The sequence below is a fragment of the Cinclus cinclus genome, chromosome 9, assembly GCF_963662255.1.
Source record: "Cinclus cinclus chromosome 9, bCinCin1.1, whole genome shotgun sequence".
Taxonomy (NCBI): domain Eukaryota; kingdom Metazoa; phylum Chordata; class Aves; order Passeriformes; family Cinclidae; genus Cinclus; species Cinclus cinclus.
Genome location: NC_085054.1, coordinates 27,368,691 through 27,382,523, shown reverse-complemented (window position 1 = coordinate 27,382,523; position 13,833 = coordinate 27,368,691). Strand labels below are relative to the sequence as shown.

Genomic DNA, 13,833 nt, shown 5'->3' with positions numbered 1-13,833 from the left:
CTATCAGCCTGGCTAAAAATAATCTCTAACCCAGTTACCCCAATTCAGAGAACGCTCTCCTGCTCAGCCTCTCCTCGGTGGGGGAATAATTCAGCAGCCAGGATGATTCCTGGGCATCCAAGTGGGATTTTGAAATTCAACTTTCACCCCTCAGCACCAGAGGTTTTCAGCTCAGGAGGTGCCAACACGTGCTGGGAAATGCTGCCATAGCAACAATAACATCTCAGGAAATTCGGGAACGTTTTGTACTGCAGGAAAGGTGTTGAAGGGTCATTTGAGATGTAACAAAATGTGGTTTTGGTGTCAAATCATCCTGGTGGAAATGCTCAGAACCAGCCCAGTTTTTCAAGGTTCACTCCATTCCCTGAGCCGGGACAGAGATTTTTACACCAGATGCCAAGAGCATCTCCTGTCCATCACTGGGACTAGGCAGTGGAAAAGGAATTCTCTCAGCAGACACGGCGAGGCACTGGAAAAATGAATCACTTCTAGCAAAGACTACTATTAAATATTTAAGTTTTTTGTCTCTGGATACTCATCTCTCACGAGGAGGGGGAAAAAAAAAAAATCCCACATTCCTGGTGTCAACGACACTCTGTCTCACAGTTGGAAAACAGACATTTTCTGAAGCTGTCCTGTGACCAGTTGGTGATATTTTAATGGGAATCTGATGACAATCACATGGTTTTCCCATAAAAAGCCAAAACCCAAAGATGTAGAATATACTGAATAATAGAAATATATAGAAATGGATGAACAAAACCAGGAATCCATCAGCAATCCCACACCTGTGGGCTTGGAAGGATCCCGTTTTTGGATGATTGGTTTTTTTTGATGATTTTTTTGCTGCTGTGTTTGCTTTGTTTTGCCAGGATTATTTAATCATGCCATGTTTTCCCACTCCAAACCCCAATAAAACTGAATTAGGGCATTTCCCCAGTCCACAGGCAAGCACCATTATCCCAGAGCTGGAAAAAACAAACATTGCCAAATCCAAAGTGCCAAACCATTACTGAGCAGCTCCAAATCACTTTTCTGCCTTTCAAAAGGTTGCAGCAACACCAAACCAAGCCAAAGAGGGAAAATAAAGAATATTTGGGAGGTAACTACGGGTGGCTTTCAGATAAAGCGTGTCAAGCTCAAAGAACCCAACCAAAACTGACACAGAAACATCCCTGCAGATGTTGAGAAAACCACAACAAGCCACAAACAAATCCCCCCTGCCTAGCAGGGATCTTCTGAGGAAAAGGTTCACACCAAATTCCAAACACGCTTTTGCATTTAACTGAAGCAGCCAGAATTTTAACCAGAAATGCCTCAGACGTGGCAGGGCGTGGGAGCTGGGGGGGAAATGGGATCGCCTGGGGATTTTTAGGAAAAAAAACTGCTCCAGGCAGTACCTGGAGACACCTTAGGCAGCACAGAACAAGGAATTTTGGAAGAAAACAAATCCCAAGCGAGTCATTTTCAGGACGACAGGAAGGACGTGGAGGGTAATACCAGGGGTGTTAAAACCATCAGGAAAAAACCAAATGAAATCATCTTTCCTCCCAAGGCTGTTTCCCCACAGAAGCTCCGACAGAGAAAAGCAGATCAATATTAAAGCCTTACAAGTGGCATTGCATCCTTAATTTTCTCTCTCTCTCTTTTTTTTTTTTTTTAAACAGCTTTTATTCTCCTGGCAGGGTTTGAAACCCTGAGCCAGCTCGGGGAGCTGTGAGCACACACGGGAGTTTCCCCTGGGGGAAAAAAAAATCCTGTCCAGTGGAGCACACAAATAAATAACCCCAAATAACCCCCAAATCTCACTGCGCCAGGCTCAACAAACACTTGCCAAAACAAATCCAAGCCCCAGCAGCTGACTGGTGCATCCCAGGGGAAGGAAAAGGACTGGGACTAGCCAGGAATGATGCTCAATGTTTAAACCTGGTCACAAAAAAAGGCATCCAGCAGGAGGTACCAGAGGGGAAGAGACAACGCAGAGTGGCTTCAAATTCCATTTTCCTGTGGCTTGACAGTTGAGCTCGTTGAAATCCATCACTTGTGTTTTGAGTTTTAAAGGTTTAAGTGAGAATCTGTATTTTTTGACGGGAGAGCTTTGGAGAAGGATGACCAAAGCGAAAAGAGAAAACAAAAAAAAAAAAAAAAACAAAACCACAAAACACAAAAGGGGAATGGCCTTGGTGAGGAAATTTCGTGCTTTTCATTGTGAGTAAATCGTCTCTCCAGCAGCACCATCAATAAATAGAAGCTGCTTTCACACCTGAGTTCTCAGGGCTCTTTCAGAAAGCAGAAAAGCAAACACACACCATCCCTGCTGGATCCTGCCCCCACTTCAGCACTGCCAGGGGAGCCTGGAAGAGCAGGAATACCCACTGCAGAAGGAAAACAGCTCAGAGGCAGAGGAGATCAGACAAAAAAACCCCCAAACCACGCTGTCCCCACAGGAGTGCCTTAAACCTGGCGAGAATGGGCCAAGCTGCCCAAAATTTTGTTCTGAAATTTCTTGGGAAGTGTCCCTGGCTCCCAAAACCGGGTCAATTCCAGCAGAATCCCAGGAGCTGAACTGGCTGCCACTCATCCCAAAACCTGTGGTTCTGGGATCAGACAAAGGCACAGTGGGAAAGGAGAATATTTGCAGAAATCCTTAAGAACACAGACTTTTTTTATTATGGCAATGTTGCACATTTGCTTCAGCGCTTTATGGGAGTCTCCCTGTGCAATAAATGAATTTATTTTTGATAATCAGCTCCAGAACAGTTCCCTTCTTCACCAACACACCTAAAACCAGAACCAAACCCCTCCTCAGCCACCTCATCAGGCCATGATTGCAATCTTCCACACAAGCTGCTGAAAATAAGTGTGGAGCACACACAGGAATTCTTTAAATATCAAACTTGGGAGCAACTCCCTGAACGGCCACGCCAGTTCTGCAGGAAGTGAAATTGTTCCTTGTGAAGGGAATAAAACAAAAGTGATGCAGCCCCAGTGGGATCATCCTGTGTTTGCTCTTTCCCAAATGAACAGCGACGTGGTCCACAGGTTTCTGCTTCTTCCCAAAAATAAAAATAAAATAATTTAAAAAAAAAATTTAAAAAAGAGAAAAAACACCCCAAGGAAAATTAAAAAAAAAAAAAAAAAAAAAGAAAAAAAAAGCCAGAGCCAGATCTGTCAGTCCTGAGCTCTGGAAATAGTCTGACCTGAAAGCAGCAGAGCCACAGGATGAGCACAGCTCCTCCAGGGAACAAGGAAAAGCAGCAGGATCCAGAGTTATTCCAGGCTGCAGGAAAGTCCCAGGCTGTGCAGGCAGGGTGGGGACACTTCTGAAACAAGCAGCTCCCGCACAGACTTTTCCCTGCTGTCTGAAGACCCCAATTCCCAGGAATTCCATGCTCAGTCAGGTATTTGTATCCCAAAAGTCCTTCTCAGAAGCTTTCAGAACCAAAACCTGCTCAGTGCTCAGTAGCAAAGAGGAGCTGGGAAACACCAAAAACGCTGGGAGCAAAGCAAGGAGCAGCTCCCAGCAGGAGAACAGCACCTAAAATCCTCTGGCAGCTTCTACACCAAGGCACAATGACAGCATCACGTCTCCCAACCAAAAAGAGATTTTTGTACAAGTTACTTATAGGTAGCACCAGGAACAAACCCTCCACAGGCACAGGGGTTGTGGTTTTGGGGGTAGAGATGGACTCTTGGCTTTTGGTAAAAAGCTGCACACAAAAAAAAAAAAAAAAAAAAAAAAAAAACCCAAAATCCAAAACAAACAAAAAAAACCCCCAAAAAACCAAAAAAATATCCCAGCAGGGCAGTTCTTTTAATTTTTATATTTTTTTAATTGGCCATTTATCTTTTATCCCAAGGATGTATTGATTTTTTTTATTTTTTAAGTTGTTTTACGCACAGAGTGACAAGTGTTTAACAGCACTCCGAGATCTCTGTACAGGAGGGATTTTAGAACGAGCTCTTCACCAGCACAAACTCTGCTGACCTCACTGGCATTTATGGAATAAAAGATAAAACACATCCAAGTATTTCTGGGGTGAAAATAAGTGAGAATCTCTCCACGAGACATTCCAAAAAGTGCTTATAGCAGAAAGCATTAAAAAAAATAAAATTTAAAAAAAAAAAAAAAAAAGGAAAATAGAACCAGAGCCCTGCTCAGCCAGGAATCAGCCACCGAATCTTTGTTTTCCTTTCTCTCACAGAATATTCCGAGCTGGAAAGGACCCACAAGGATGATGCAGCTCTCAGCCCTGCCCTGGAATTCCCGTCCCGGAATGTGACACCGCAGAAGAGCAGTGACCACAGGGCAGTGTCAGGTGATGGCTTGCTTCGCCTTGGGGCACATCATTTATTTATTTATGTGCAATATTTCACGGGTGACACAACTCCATTTCCCCGCTGTGTGTGAGCAAAGCGCAGTCCTGGGGGATCCTGCCTCTGATCCCGGAGGTTTCCTGGGATTTTTGCCGCCGGGGATGGGCAGAGAGGGGAAGGGGGAGGCTCTGCCTGAGCCGGACACTGCAGAGCTCAGCAGCTCCTGCTAAGCTGGGCTTTACAAATCCCTCCCTGAGCGCCAAAAGCAGCTGACAGCCACAATGAAGAGCCTTTTATCCCGGCCTGGGAACAGCGGGAGCTTCCCGAGCTGCCTTTGGGATGCTCTGCTTCCTAACAGGAGATGTTTGCCCGAACAACCCCCCTGGACCGAAGGTGCTCCACACCTGAGAGAAAAAGGAGGGGAAAAGATGAAAACCCCTCCACAACTGAATTCTTAAACATGCTACACCAGAGCTGGCTGGAAGGATAAACCTAAACCACAAACCTAAAGCAGGGATTATCCCAGCAGGTGCTGGGGCTCTCTGCAGCCTTCCTTCCTTTTTCCCTTTTCCTTCTTTTTCCTTCCTTTTCCTCCCTTCTCCTTCCTTTTCAACCCTTCCTTTTTCTTCCTTTTCCTACCTTTTCCTTCCTTTTCCTCCCTTTTCCTTCCTTTTCCTCCCTTCCTTTTCCTTCCTCCCTTCTCCTTCCTCTTCCTTCCTTCTCCTTCCTTTTCCTCCCTCCCTTCTCCTTCCTTTTCCTCCCTCTTCCTTCTTTTTCCTTCCTTTTCCTTCCTTCTCCTTCCTTCTCCTCCCTCTTCCTTCCTTCTTTCCTCCCTCCCTCCCTCCCTCCCTCCCAGGTGCTCATGGATAAAAGCACCTGCAGGAACAGGACACAGCCACACTCCAGGAGCTGCCTCCCAGCAAACAGCTCCTAGAAAAACACATTTTTAGGTAAAGTCAGCCAGCACAACCCATCAGAGTCACCTTGAGGCTGCAGAGGAGCAGAGAGGGAGAAAATGAAGCTGCAGCCTGGTGAGGCTCCTGGGCAGCCAAGCACAAAGGAAAGCTTTGGATTTATCCCCTTTTCCTGCCCTGCTCACAGGGGAGACTCGCCCCAAAGGCTTTTTGTGTTTTAAACTTGGTGGCAGAACAGAAACACGGAGGGTTTTGTCCTCTTTAAACAAAGGGAATTTCAAGGTAAAAGGTTTTCACCAGAAAAATGGAAATGGGAGACACCAAATAAAACACAAACCCCAAAACCCAGGGTCAAACCCCAACTCCCAGGGATTCATCCAGCTGGAAAAGAGCCAGGACACTGCCCTGGAGCAGCTCTGAGCCACACAGCCCCAGTCCAGCCTAAGGAAACTCATGCCTAAGTGGTTAAACTTTCCCTCTTTGCTGCTCCCTCCCAGAAATACCAAGTCATGATCTGTAATTTTTTTATATATTTTTCTTTGCCCAAGGCCCCAGGGAAGTGTAACAGGAGATGGCAGCGAGAAATTCAGGAAGAAAGCCTTCTCCCTGTGTTTATTGGGAAGAAATAAATTTATTCAGACCTACTAGTCATGAAAAAAAAAAAAAAATAGATATTTCCTTTAAATCAGTTATATTTTATTTTTTTCTTGCACGATGACTTAATTCCTCTGAGGGGAACTTCTTTGGTTTTTAAAATTTTAACAGAACTCTTTCCAAACCATGGATCAAAAATAAAAGCTGCATTGCAGTGTTTTCAAATCCTGTAGTAAAGGGGGAAAAAAGTGGTTGGTCCTGATTTATTTTTGTTCCTAAGAGCTTTTGAAGACTGAAATCCTGCTTTTCCTAGAAGGAACTCTGCTCTGGTGCTGCCTTTCCACCGATCAGGATTCCTCATCCCTGCCAGGCATTATTTGTTGGAGCAAAGCAGCAGCTCCAAACCAATAAAATAATAAAAATAACAAAGAAACCAGCAGCACTTCCCACTCCTGCTGCAGTGGGATCCACTGGGGATCGAGTTACAGCAGGGAAATAAAGAGGACAAAGAGCAAGGGAAGATTTTTGTGTTCACTTCCTCTCAAGCAAACTCCAGCTCTTCCCACAGAACTCCAGCTGATGGCTCCTCCTTGGGAAACAGAAGATGGATTTGAGGACACATTGCATTAGTTGAGCTGATTGAAATCCTAAATAATTACAATTGTTGCCTTAGGAAGGGAAAGGCAAACTCCAAGCTTCTGACTAAGATTTTCAAGATAGCAAACAACCGCCCAACCTGAATATCCCTGTAAAATAAATACCTATAGAAATAAATACATGCACTTCCCTTGTTTCTCTCTCTTTTTTTTTAATTTCCACGGTAGGAAATTACCATTTGCTGTTTGTTTTTTTTTCTTGAATTATCTCCTGCCTGAGAGACACAAAAACCTTTTCCAAAGCATCACAGTTACTGTTTTCCCAACAATTACAACAGATGCTTTACAGACAAAGACACATTATGAGTGGGAAAAGAGAATTCTAAACTCCAATTCTCTTCAAAACACAGGACTGTAAAGGATTTACAGGAGATGTATTTTAATCTGCTTTTAATATGTCTGAGGGTTTGTTTATTTAGGGGGAGGGGAACTTGCTGACATTTGTTTCTTAAGCATGGCACAGATACATTTTCCCTCCCAATATTTGCTGGCCCAACCCAGCCCTCTGCTGCTGCCCAGGATTGATAACCAATTTAATTATTCTATTGTTAACAGGCTGCTGGGGGTGCTACAGCTTTAACCTTCACGGAAAGACAATTAATTTGGCAGCACAGAGGGCATTTCATATTAAAAGAAATAACGACAACAAGCTGTTTATTCTCGTAATTTACCCTTTTTTTTTTTTTCTTGCAGCTGTTCTGTAACTTTCACCAGCAAAGTTTCTGATGACCTCAAGGTTTTGGTGAGAATTTTAACAAATAGTGCAAGGAGTTGTGCTGATAATTAATTTTAGAGTCTCTTCACCACCATGCAGCACAGAACATGTTATCGATGACCAGAATATGAAATAGATGTCACAGATGACCAGTACATGAAATAAAGCACCACAGACCAGGCTGGCTGGACGCTAAACCAAAAATCTGCCCTGAACCCCCACCCAAAGCAGCACCGGGGGGTTCTGAGCACCCCGGGACAGGGAAGGGGAAGATGCTGGGCTGGGAAGGAGCCGCATCCCGAGCCTTTGTTCCCATTAAACCTCTGGAGCAGCCGAGCCCCAGGGAGCGGCGCAGAGCCGCGAGTGCGATTTGGGTTCATTTCACTCCTTTTAAAAGCAGGGAATAAATAAATAAATAAATAAATAAACCCCAAACTTGGGTAACATCCCGCAGCGCTGCTCAGCGCTGTGGTGCCGCTCTGCAGGGACCCCGGGATGGGGATTTAGGGGATGGGGATCCCGGGGGTGGGGATTTCGGGAATGGGGATTTCGGGGATGGGGACCCGGGGATGGGGAGCCGGGGGTGGGGATTTCGGGAATGGGGATTTCGGGGATGGGGATCCAGGGAATGAGGATCTCGGGGATGGGGATTTCGGGAATGGGGATCCCGGGGATGGGGACCCCGGGATGGGGAGCCGGGGATGGGGAGCGGGGGATGTGGATTCGGGGATGGGGATTTCCGTGATGGGGATTTCGGGAATGGGGATTTCGGGAATGGGGATCCCGGGGATGGGGATCCCGGGATGGGGATCCCGGGGATGGGGATCCCGGGGATGGGGACCCCGGTAAGCGGATTCCGGGATGGGGATTCGGGGTTGGAGATCCCGGGGATGCGGATCCGGGGATGGAGATCCCGGGGATGCGGATCCGGGGATGGAGATCCCGGGATAACTCCGGTGCCAGCGGCTGCCGCAGGGGCGCGGTGGAGGCGCGGGCGGCCGCCCCAGTCGAGCATGCCCAGTCCCCGGCATGACATCAGCGCCCGAGCCCGCGGCTCCCCCGCGCTCCCCCCGGGTCCCCCCAGACCCCCGGGGGACCCCCGAGCCCCGAGCCCGGTGGGTGGGGGACAGCCCCGCCGGGGGGAGCTCGGGCAGCGCCGCCGCCTCCATCCCGCTCCGCGGCTGCGGGAACAATGGAGGGGATGGGGGGGACAGCGGGGAGGGCTCGGGGGGACAGCGGGGAGGGACGCTCGCCCCGACAGGAGGGACGCTCGCCCCGACAGGAGGGACGCTCGCACCACCCGCGCGGGCGGCAGAGGGATGCGGGATGCGGGATGCGGGATGCGGGATGCGGCAGACTCACCCCGATGACCACGGTCTCGTCGCCCTTGAATTTGGGGATGAATTTGTCCCCTCGCAGGATCTCGGCCTCGTTGAGGGGCCGGAAGCGGCACATCACCTTGATGCTGCACTCGGCGGGGTCCGCCATGGCGGCGGGCGGGCCCGGGGCTGCGCGGGGCAGGTGCGGCAGCGGCGGCGGCGGGGCTGGGGCCGCGGGCGGGCGGGGCGCGGAGCCCTCGCAGCCGCTCAGAGCCCGCGGACACGCCCCGGACCGGCCCCGCTCGGGCGCGGCTGCGCGGGGACCGCGGGGCGTCCCCCCCCCGCCCCGCAGCATCAGCCAGGGATGCGCTGGGATGGAGGGAGAGAGGGAGGGAGGGACCCTGAGCATCCTCCAGCGCCGCAGGTCCCGCACTCCCGCACTGCCCCACTGCCCCGAGCCCCGTCCAAGCCTGGCCTGGAACATTTCCAGGGATCCAAGGGCAGCCTCAGCTTCTCTGGGCAACCTCTGCCAGGGCCCCGCTACGCTCCCAGGGAAGGATTTCTTCCATCTATCCAAACTAAATTTCCCCGAGTCCCGGACCCTGCTATGGGCTCTCCGCACAGCCTTCTCCCCCAGCATTCCCCCCCGTCTCCATAGGTGCTCTCCTTTCCATATCAGCTTGGCGGTGACCCTAGGGATTATCCCCTCTCAAAGCTGTCCTTGGCATCTTTCTCCCTTTGCCTCTGACACCGCTGGATCTATAACCAGGTTAAAGGATATTTCTTCCTGGAATATCACTCCGTGTCTCGTTCCTGGGAGGAGAAGCAGCAGCAGCAACGCTGCCCTGGGTGACGCTTTGACCTTGCTCAATTTACAAGAAGTTTTGTCACGATGCCGCCGGTGAATCAGCATCTGGCAGAAGCAGCGTCCGGAGCCTGCTCCTCCTCACCAGGGGTGCTGTCCTGGTCCACCTTCCCTAAAAATGCTCCTTCCTTACCTGCTAAAATCACCTGCAACTGTCCCTCCTGTCTCTTTTATTTGCCTGCATTCACATGATTGGAAACAGTCTGAAATACCACAGGAAGTCTCCTTCTCCTCCTCCTCCTCCTCCATCCGTTTCTCCCCACAAGAATCTCCTTCTTCAAGAAGAATCCAAACATCCGTGATGTCCTCTGGCAAATTGCAGACACGGCCCAGGCTCCAGCAGCTCCTGGTCCTGGTCTCCACCGGAGTTTTATTCCATTACCCTGAGCTGTACAATTAAGATGAGGGTGGACAATCCTGCAGCACTTTGATGGAAATCTCCCTTTCTTCCAGTCATTACCTGAGGCAACAAAGCCTCTCACACCCTTCTTAAAAGCAATTCCATGGGGGAGAGTTAGCAATGTGCAGCATGTGATAAATCATTATTACATAATGGGATTTATTCCCCTGGATTACCAATTATCTCTTTTATTTCTCTTTATGTTTCAAGCTTTTACCCTGAATAGCAAATTTGTTAGTCATGACAAGTAGGGGCTTAGTCATAAAAGACAAGACTTTGGATGAATTAATCCTTATTTTCCTCCATTATGGAGAGCTCATTTCGGGGTGAGATAAGCAAAACTCGATTTTTCCATTAGAGCAGGTATAATCTGCCATCGGGAAGAATGCAGAGAGCCATCTTTTCTCAGCAGTGTTGTCACAAACAATGTGACGTTGTCTGGAGTGCAGACAATACTGAATTGTCACCCAGCTGCTGCTATTTTTTACTGCTTATTACCAGATTAGGTGAAGCAGCCTGGTAGGAACGTGAATTTTCAGGCAGATTTGGGAGTGATCAGCATCTCCTTGGCTCTGTGAGATTCTCCCAGGCTGGGCTGGGTGCCTGAAGGTGGGATGGACAGTTTGGTGGGAACCTGCTTTATAAAAAACTTGAAAACACAGAGAAGCAGAGCTTAAATACTTCGTCATTTTCACCTTTATTCATTTCTTTCACCTCTCAAGCCGTGTCGTTTTTCAGCTGTACACTTTCAATAAATCCACTTAGATGGATGGATCCATTTTTCTGAGCTTATTTATACCTGAACATATGGAAACTGCCTTCCTGCCAGCACCACAAAAGTAAAACCAAGAGAACATGGATGTTTTCTCCTTTTCCCACTTTCCCAGCTCTCCAGCTCCCCAGGTTAGCTCACCCTGGAAGATCAGATATGGTTTGACAGCAAGTTCTGATTTTTTTTTTCCTGAAGAAATTCCCCAGTTCAGTAAACACCCCAAGATACCAGAACAACGAACAGGAATCACGAAGGAATAACAAATCCCTTCCTCGAGGACCAGGATCATAAAGGAATGACAAAATTCCATTTGCCTGCAGGGGATCCACCAGCACAGCCAAGGTGTTGAGGCTGCAGGAAAACCAAGGAGGGGACAAAGGTGACAAAGGACGTGCGAACAGCGGCAGGACACGGATTGTGACAGAGGCGATCCCACAGAAACAAGGGAACATTTCAGCGTTGCCATTGCTTCCTTTCAGAGCTTCTGAGGCTCCAGGAATGGGCTCTGGAGTGGGGAGGGAGCTGCAGGAGGAAGCAGCAAGGTTGAATTTCTGCTGTGCTGGACAGTTGGGTGCAAGGAGCAGGCACCAGGGCCGGAGATGGCAGCAGGGACAGCGGCGTTAATGCACATCCCATTGATCCGGGTGGCTCTGCAGCGGCCAGAGGCAGGAAAGGTGATATCTCTGTGTCCTCGGCGCTCAGATGTGGCTCGGGGAAAAGGGGTGCTAAAGGATTTCTGCCAGGAGGGACCAAAAAGGTGGCAAGGCCATGACAAAAGGCAGTTTGAAACGTCACCCGTAGTTAATGTCCCACCCACACCGGCAGACCCTGAGAGTGCACCAGGGAATGCTTGCAAAGGCAGAGCATGAAAGAGCTTAGCAGGAGTAAAAACGAATAAAGGTGGCCTGGAGAACAGGAAGAAATGAGCTGGGAAGTGCTGAGGGGGCAGCCAGGAGGAACTGAGGGCCAGAAATGATCTGATCTGCATCCCCAGGGATCACCAGAGGGACTGGGCCAGGGAGCATCTGGCCAAGCAGAGAAAAAATTCCACAGCAAAATGATGGGATCTGCACCAGTGACACTCTCAGGATGATTATCCCAGAGCCTCAGATCTGGACTATCCCAACATCTCCTTGGATCACACAGGTGAGGATTCCTTTGGGATTTTTTTCTTAGACCTCCACAGAAGTTTGGATGTGGAAATGGAGCACTGGCACTCCCAGGATATTCTGTGAGAAAGCGTTTGGGCAGTGCTGGCAGGAATTTTTTTCTCATTTGCAAGACACTTCAATATATGCTTACTTAAAAAAAAAAATTGCAAAGCACACACATAAATCTCAGTCTCTGTATAAATTATTCATGGTATGCACAGTCATATATTTCGTGTTAACCCACCTAAAAAAAAAAAAAGGGTTTGCTCAAAATAAATAAATCGATTTTACCACTGTATAGAACAGCAAAACGTTTCAGGTCATTAATGAGTACACAAAACATTTTTTTCCAAGTTACCGTATTTACATTTGCCTTAACAGATCACCTAAATAAAAGGGCTGTAACTCTGAAAAAAAAAAAAAAGAAGAAAACCAAACAAAACCTGTTGTATTTACATTATAGGAAGTTATAGAGCAACCATAAAAATACCGAATGGGCAGGAAAGCCCTAAAAACACCCAATAACCTCGAAGGCTCCGTGGAGATGCAGTAAGAGTTCAGCAGCATCGCAGGCGGCTGATGCCACCTCCTGGTGTCACTTGCAGCGGTGATTTAAGCCAGGGATCAGCACCGGGAGAGGGAGCGCTGCTGTTTTCAGCGCGGGATTCGGGATTCGGGATGGGCACAGGGAGCCGCCACCAGCTGGGTCCCGGGCAGCGGCAGCGCGGGGGACAGCGATGTCACAGATGAGGCCGGGCAGCCTTGGGAAAGCCAGCTGAGCCCCGCACTCGTCAGTACTTGATTTATTTCTGATTTAATTTAGTGCCGAATTGGCACCGTGGTGCACAGGGATGGAGAGGGGGCAGGCAGAGGCTGTGGCCTCCCACCAGACAAAAGGATTCAAGATGGTTTATCCGGTACAAATTCTCTGTCACTGCCTCAGTTATTGCCTCCCTCCCTCCTCTGCTCCTTCTCCATCCCCCTCTCCCTGGGTAATTCCGCTTCGTGCTGGAGTTAAACCAGAGTCCCACCGATTGAAGGCAAGCTGGACTAAGCAGATTTTTATTCTTGGTCATAGAATCCTAACTTCAGGAAGGGTGAGGAAGGCCCTGGAACGGAATTCCCAGAGCAGCTGTGGCTGCCCCTGGGCCCCTGGAAGTGCCCAAGGCCAGGCGGGACGGGGCTTGGAGCAGCCTGGGACAGTGGAAGGTGTCCCTGGGCTGCAGCAGAACTGAGGTTTAAGGTCCCTTTCCACACAAATCCCATTTTGGGATTCAGGGATGATTCCAAGAGTGATTTGGGTTACATCAGTGGTACTGTCCGTTACTTTTCAGATTTTTAGTCCTATTTCAGCTACATTAATTCATTTTATTTTATTTTTATTTACACTGGAGTTACGAAGTTACAATACGGACTGATGAACTGAATTAAATTAATATTAAAGTATAACTTACATGTTTTTGCTCATTAATTTTTGGAGATTAAACCATTAAAAACCATCTAAAGGACACAGAGATTGCACTTAGAGAGACAGCAGGTGACTGAGAGACAAGCAAGTCACTGAGGAAACAGGGAATGTATCCCGAAACTCCCTTTTCCTCCTGAAAGGCAGTCCGGAAGGAAATGTTCTGTTCAGTCCTCGCATCAGGGAAGGACATTTTGGGGACTGTCACTGCAGCAGGATCGCACAACCCAAGCAGAGTAGGGGCCTCCACATCCCCCACTGCTGCTGGGCTTCCCGCAAGGAACACATCCAAGGTTTCCTACATCATTTGCTGCTTGGATCAGCAGTAATTATCTTCCACGTTCCTCCGTTCTGATGGAAACGTTTGGATCACCCAACTCAGGAACAGCTCTCTCTCCCTCCTCTTTGTTCTTTCCCAAGCAGCACTTTGCTGGCTTTAATTTACCGAGGTTATTCCCAGTCTTCCCAATTACAGAGTGAATATTGCAAACCCCTCGAAGTAGCACAAACGTGGAAGTGAGCTTTGAAACTGCTTCTCTGCAGGCAAATCCAGGGAGCCTGTTGGGATGACAACTTAACACACAGCAAAACTCCCCTCAATCCATAAATATATACAAACCTTATCAGAGAAAGAACCAGCATTTTCCAGTTCCTGACATTTAAAA

At 48.5% G+C, this 13,833-nt stretch overlaps 1 protein-coding gene across 3 annotated transcripts in view; it reads right to left on the bottom strand.

Moving 5' to 3' along the window:
• The window catches only part of KIF5C (kinesin family member 5C), a 58,997-nt gene extending 50,313 nt beyond the window's left edge, over window positions 1-8,684 (bottom strand). For all 3 annotated transcript variants that reach the window (XM_062498388.1, XM_062498387.1, XM_062498389.1), the window contains exon 1: window positions 8,559-8,684. In XM_062498388.1, the coding sequence (XP_062354372.1) occupies window positions 8,559-8,684 (126 nt within the window). The remainder of the gene's footprint in view (window positions 1-8,558) is intronic.
• Window positions 8,685-13,833: the final 5,149 nt, after the last annotated feature.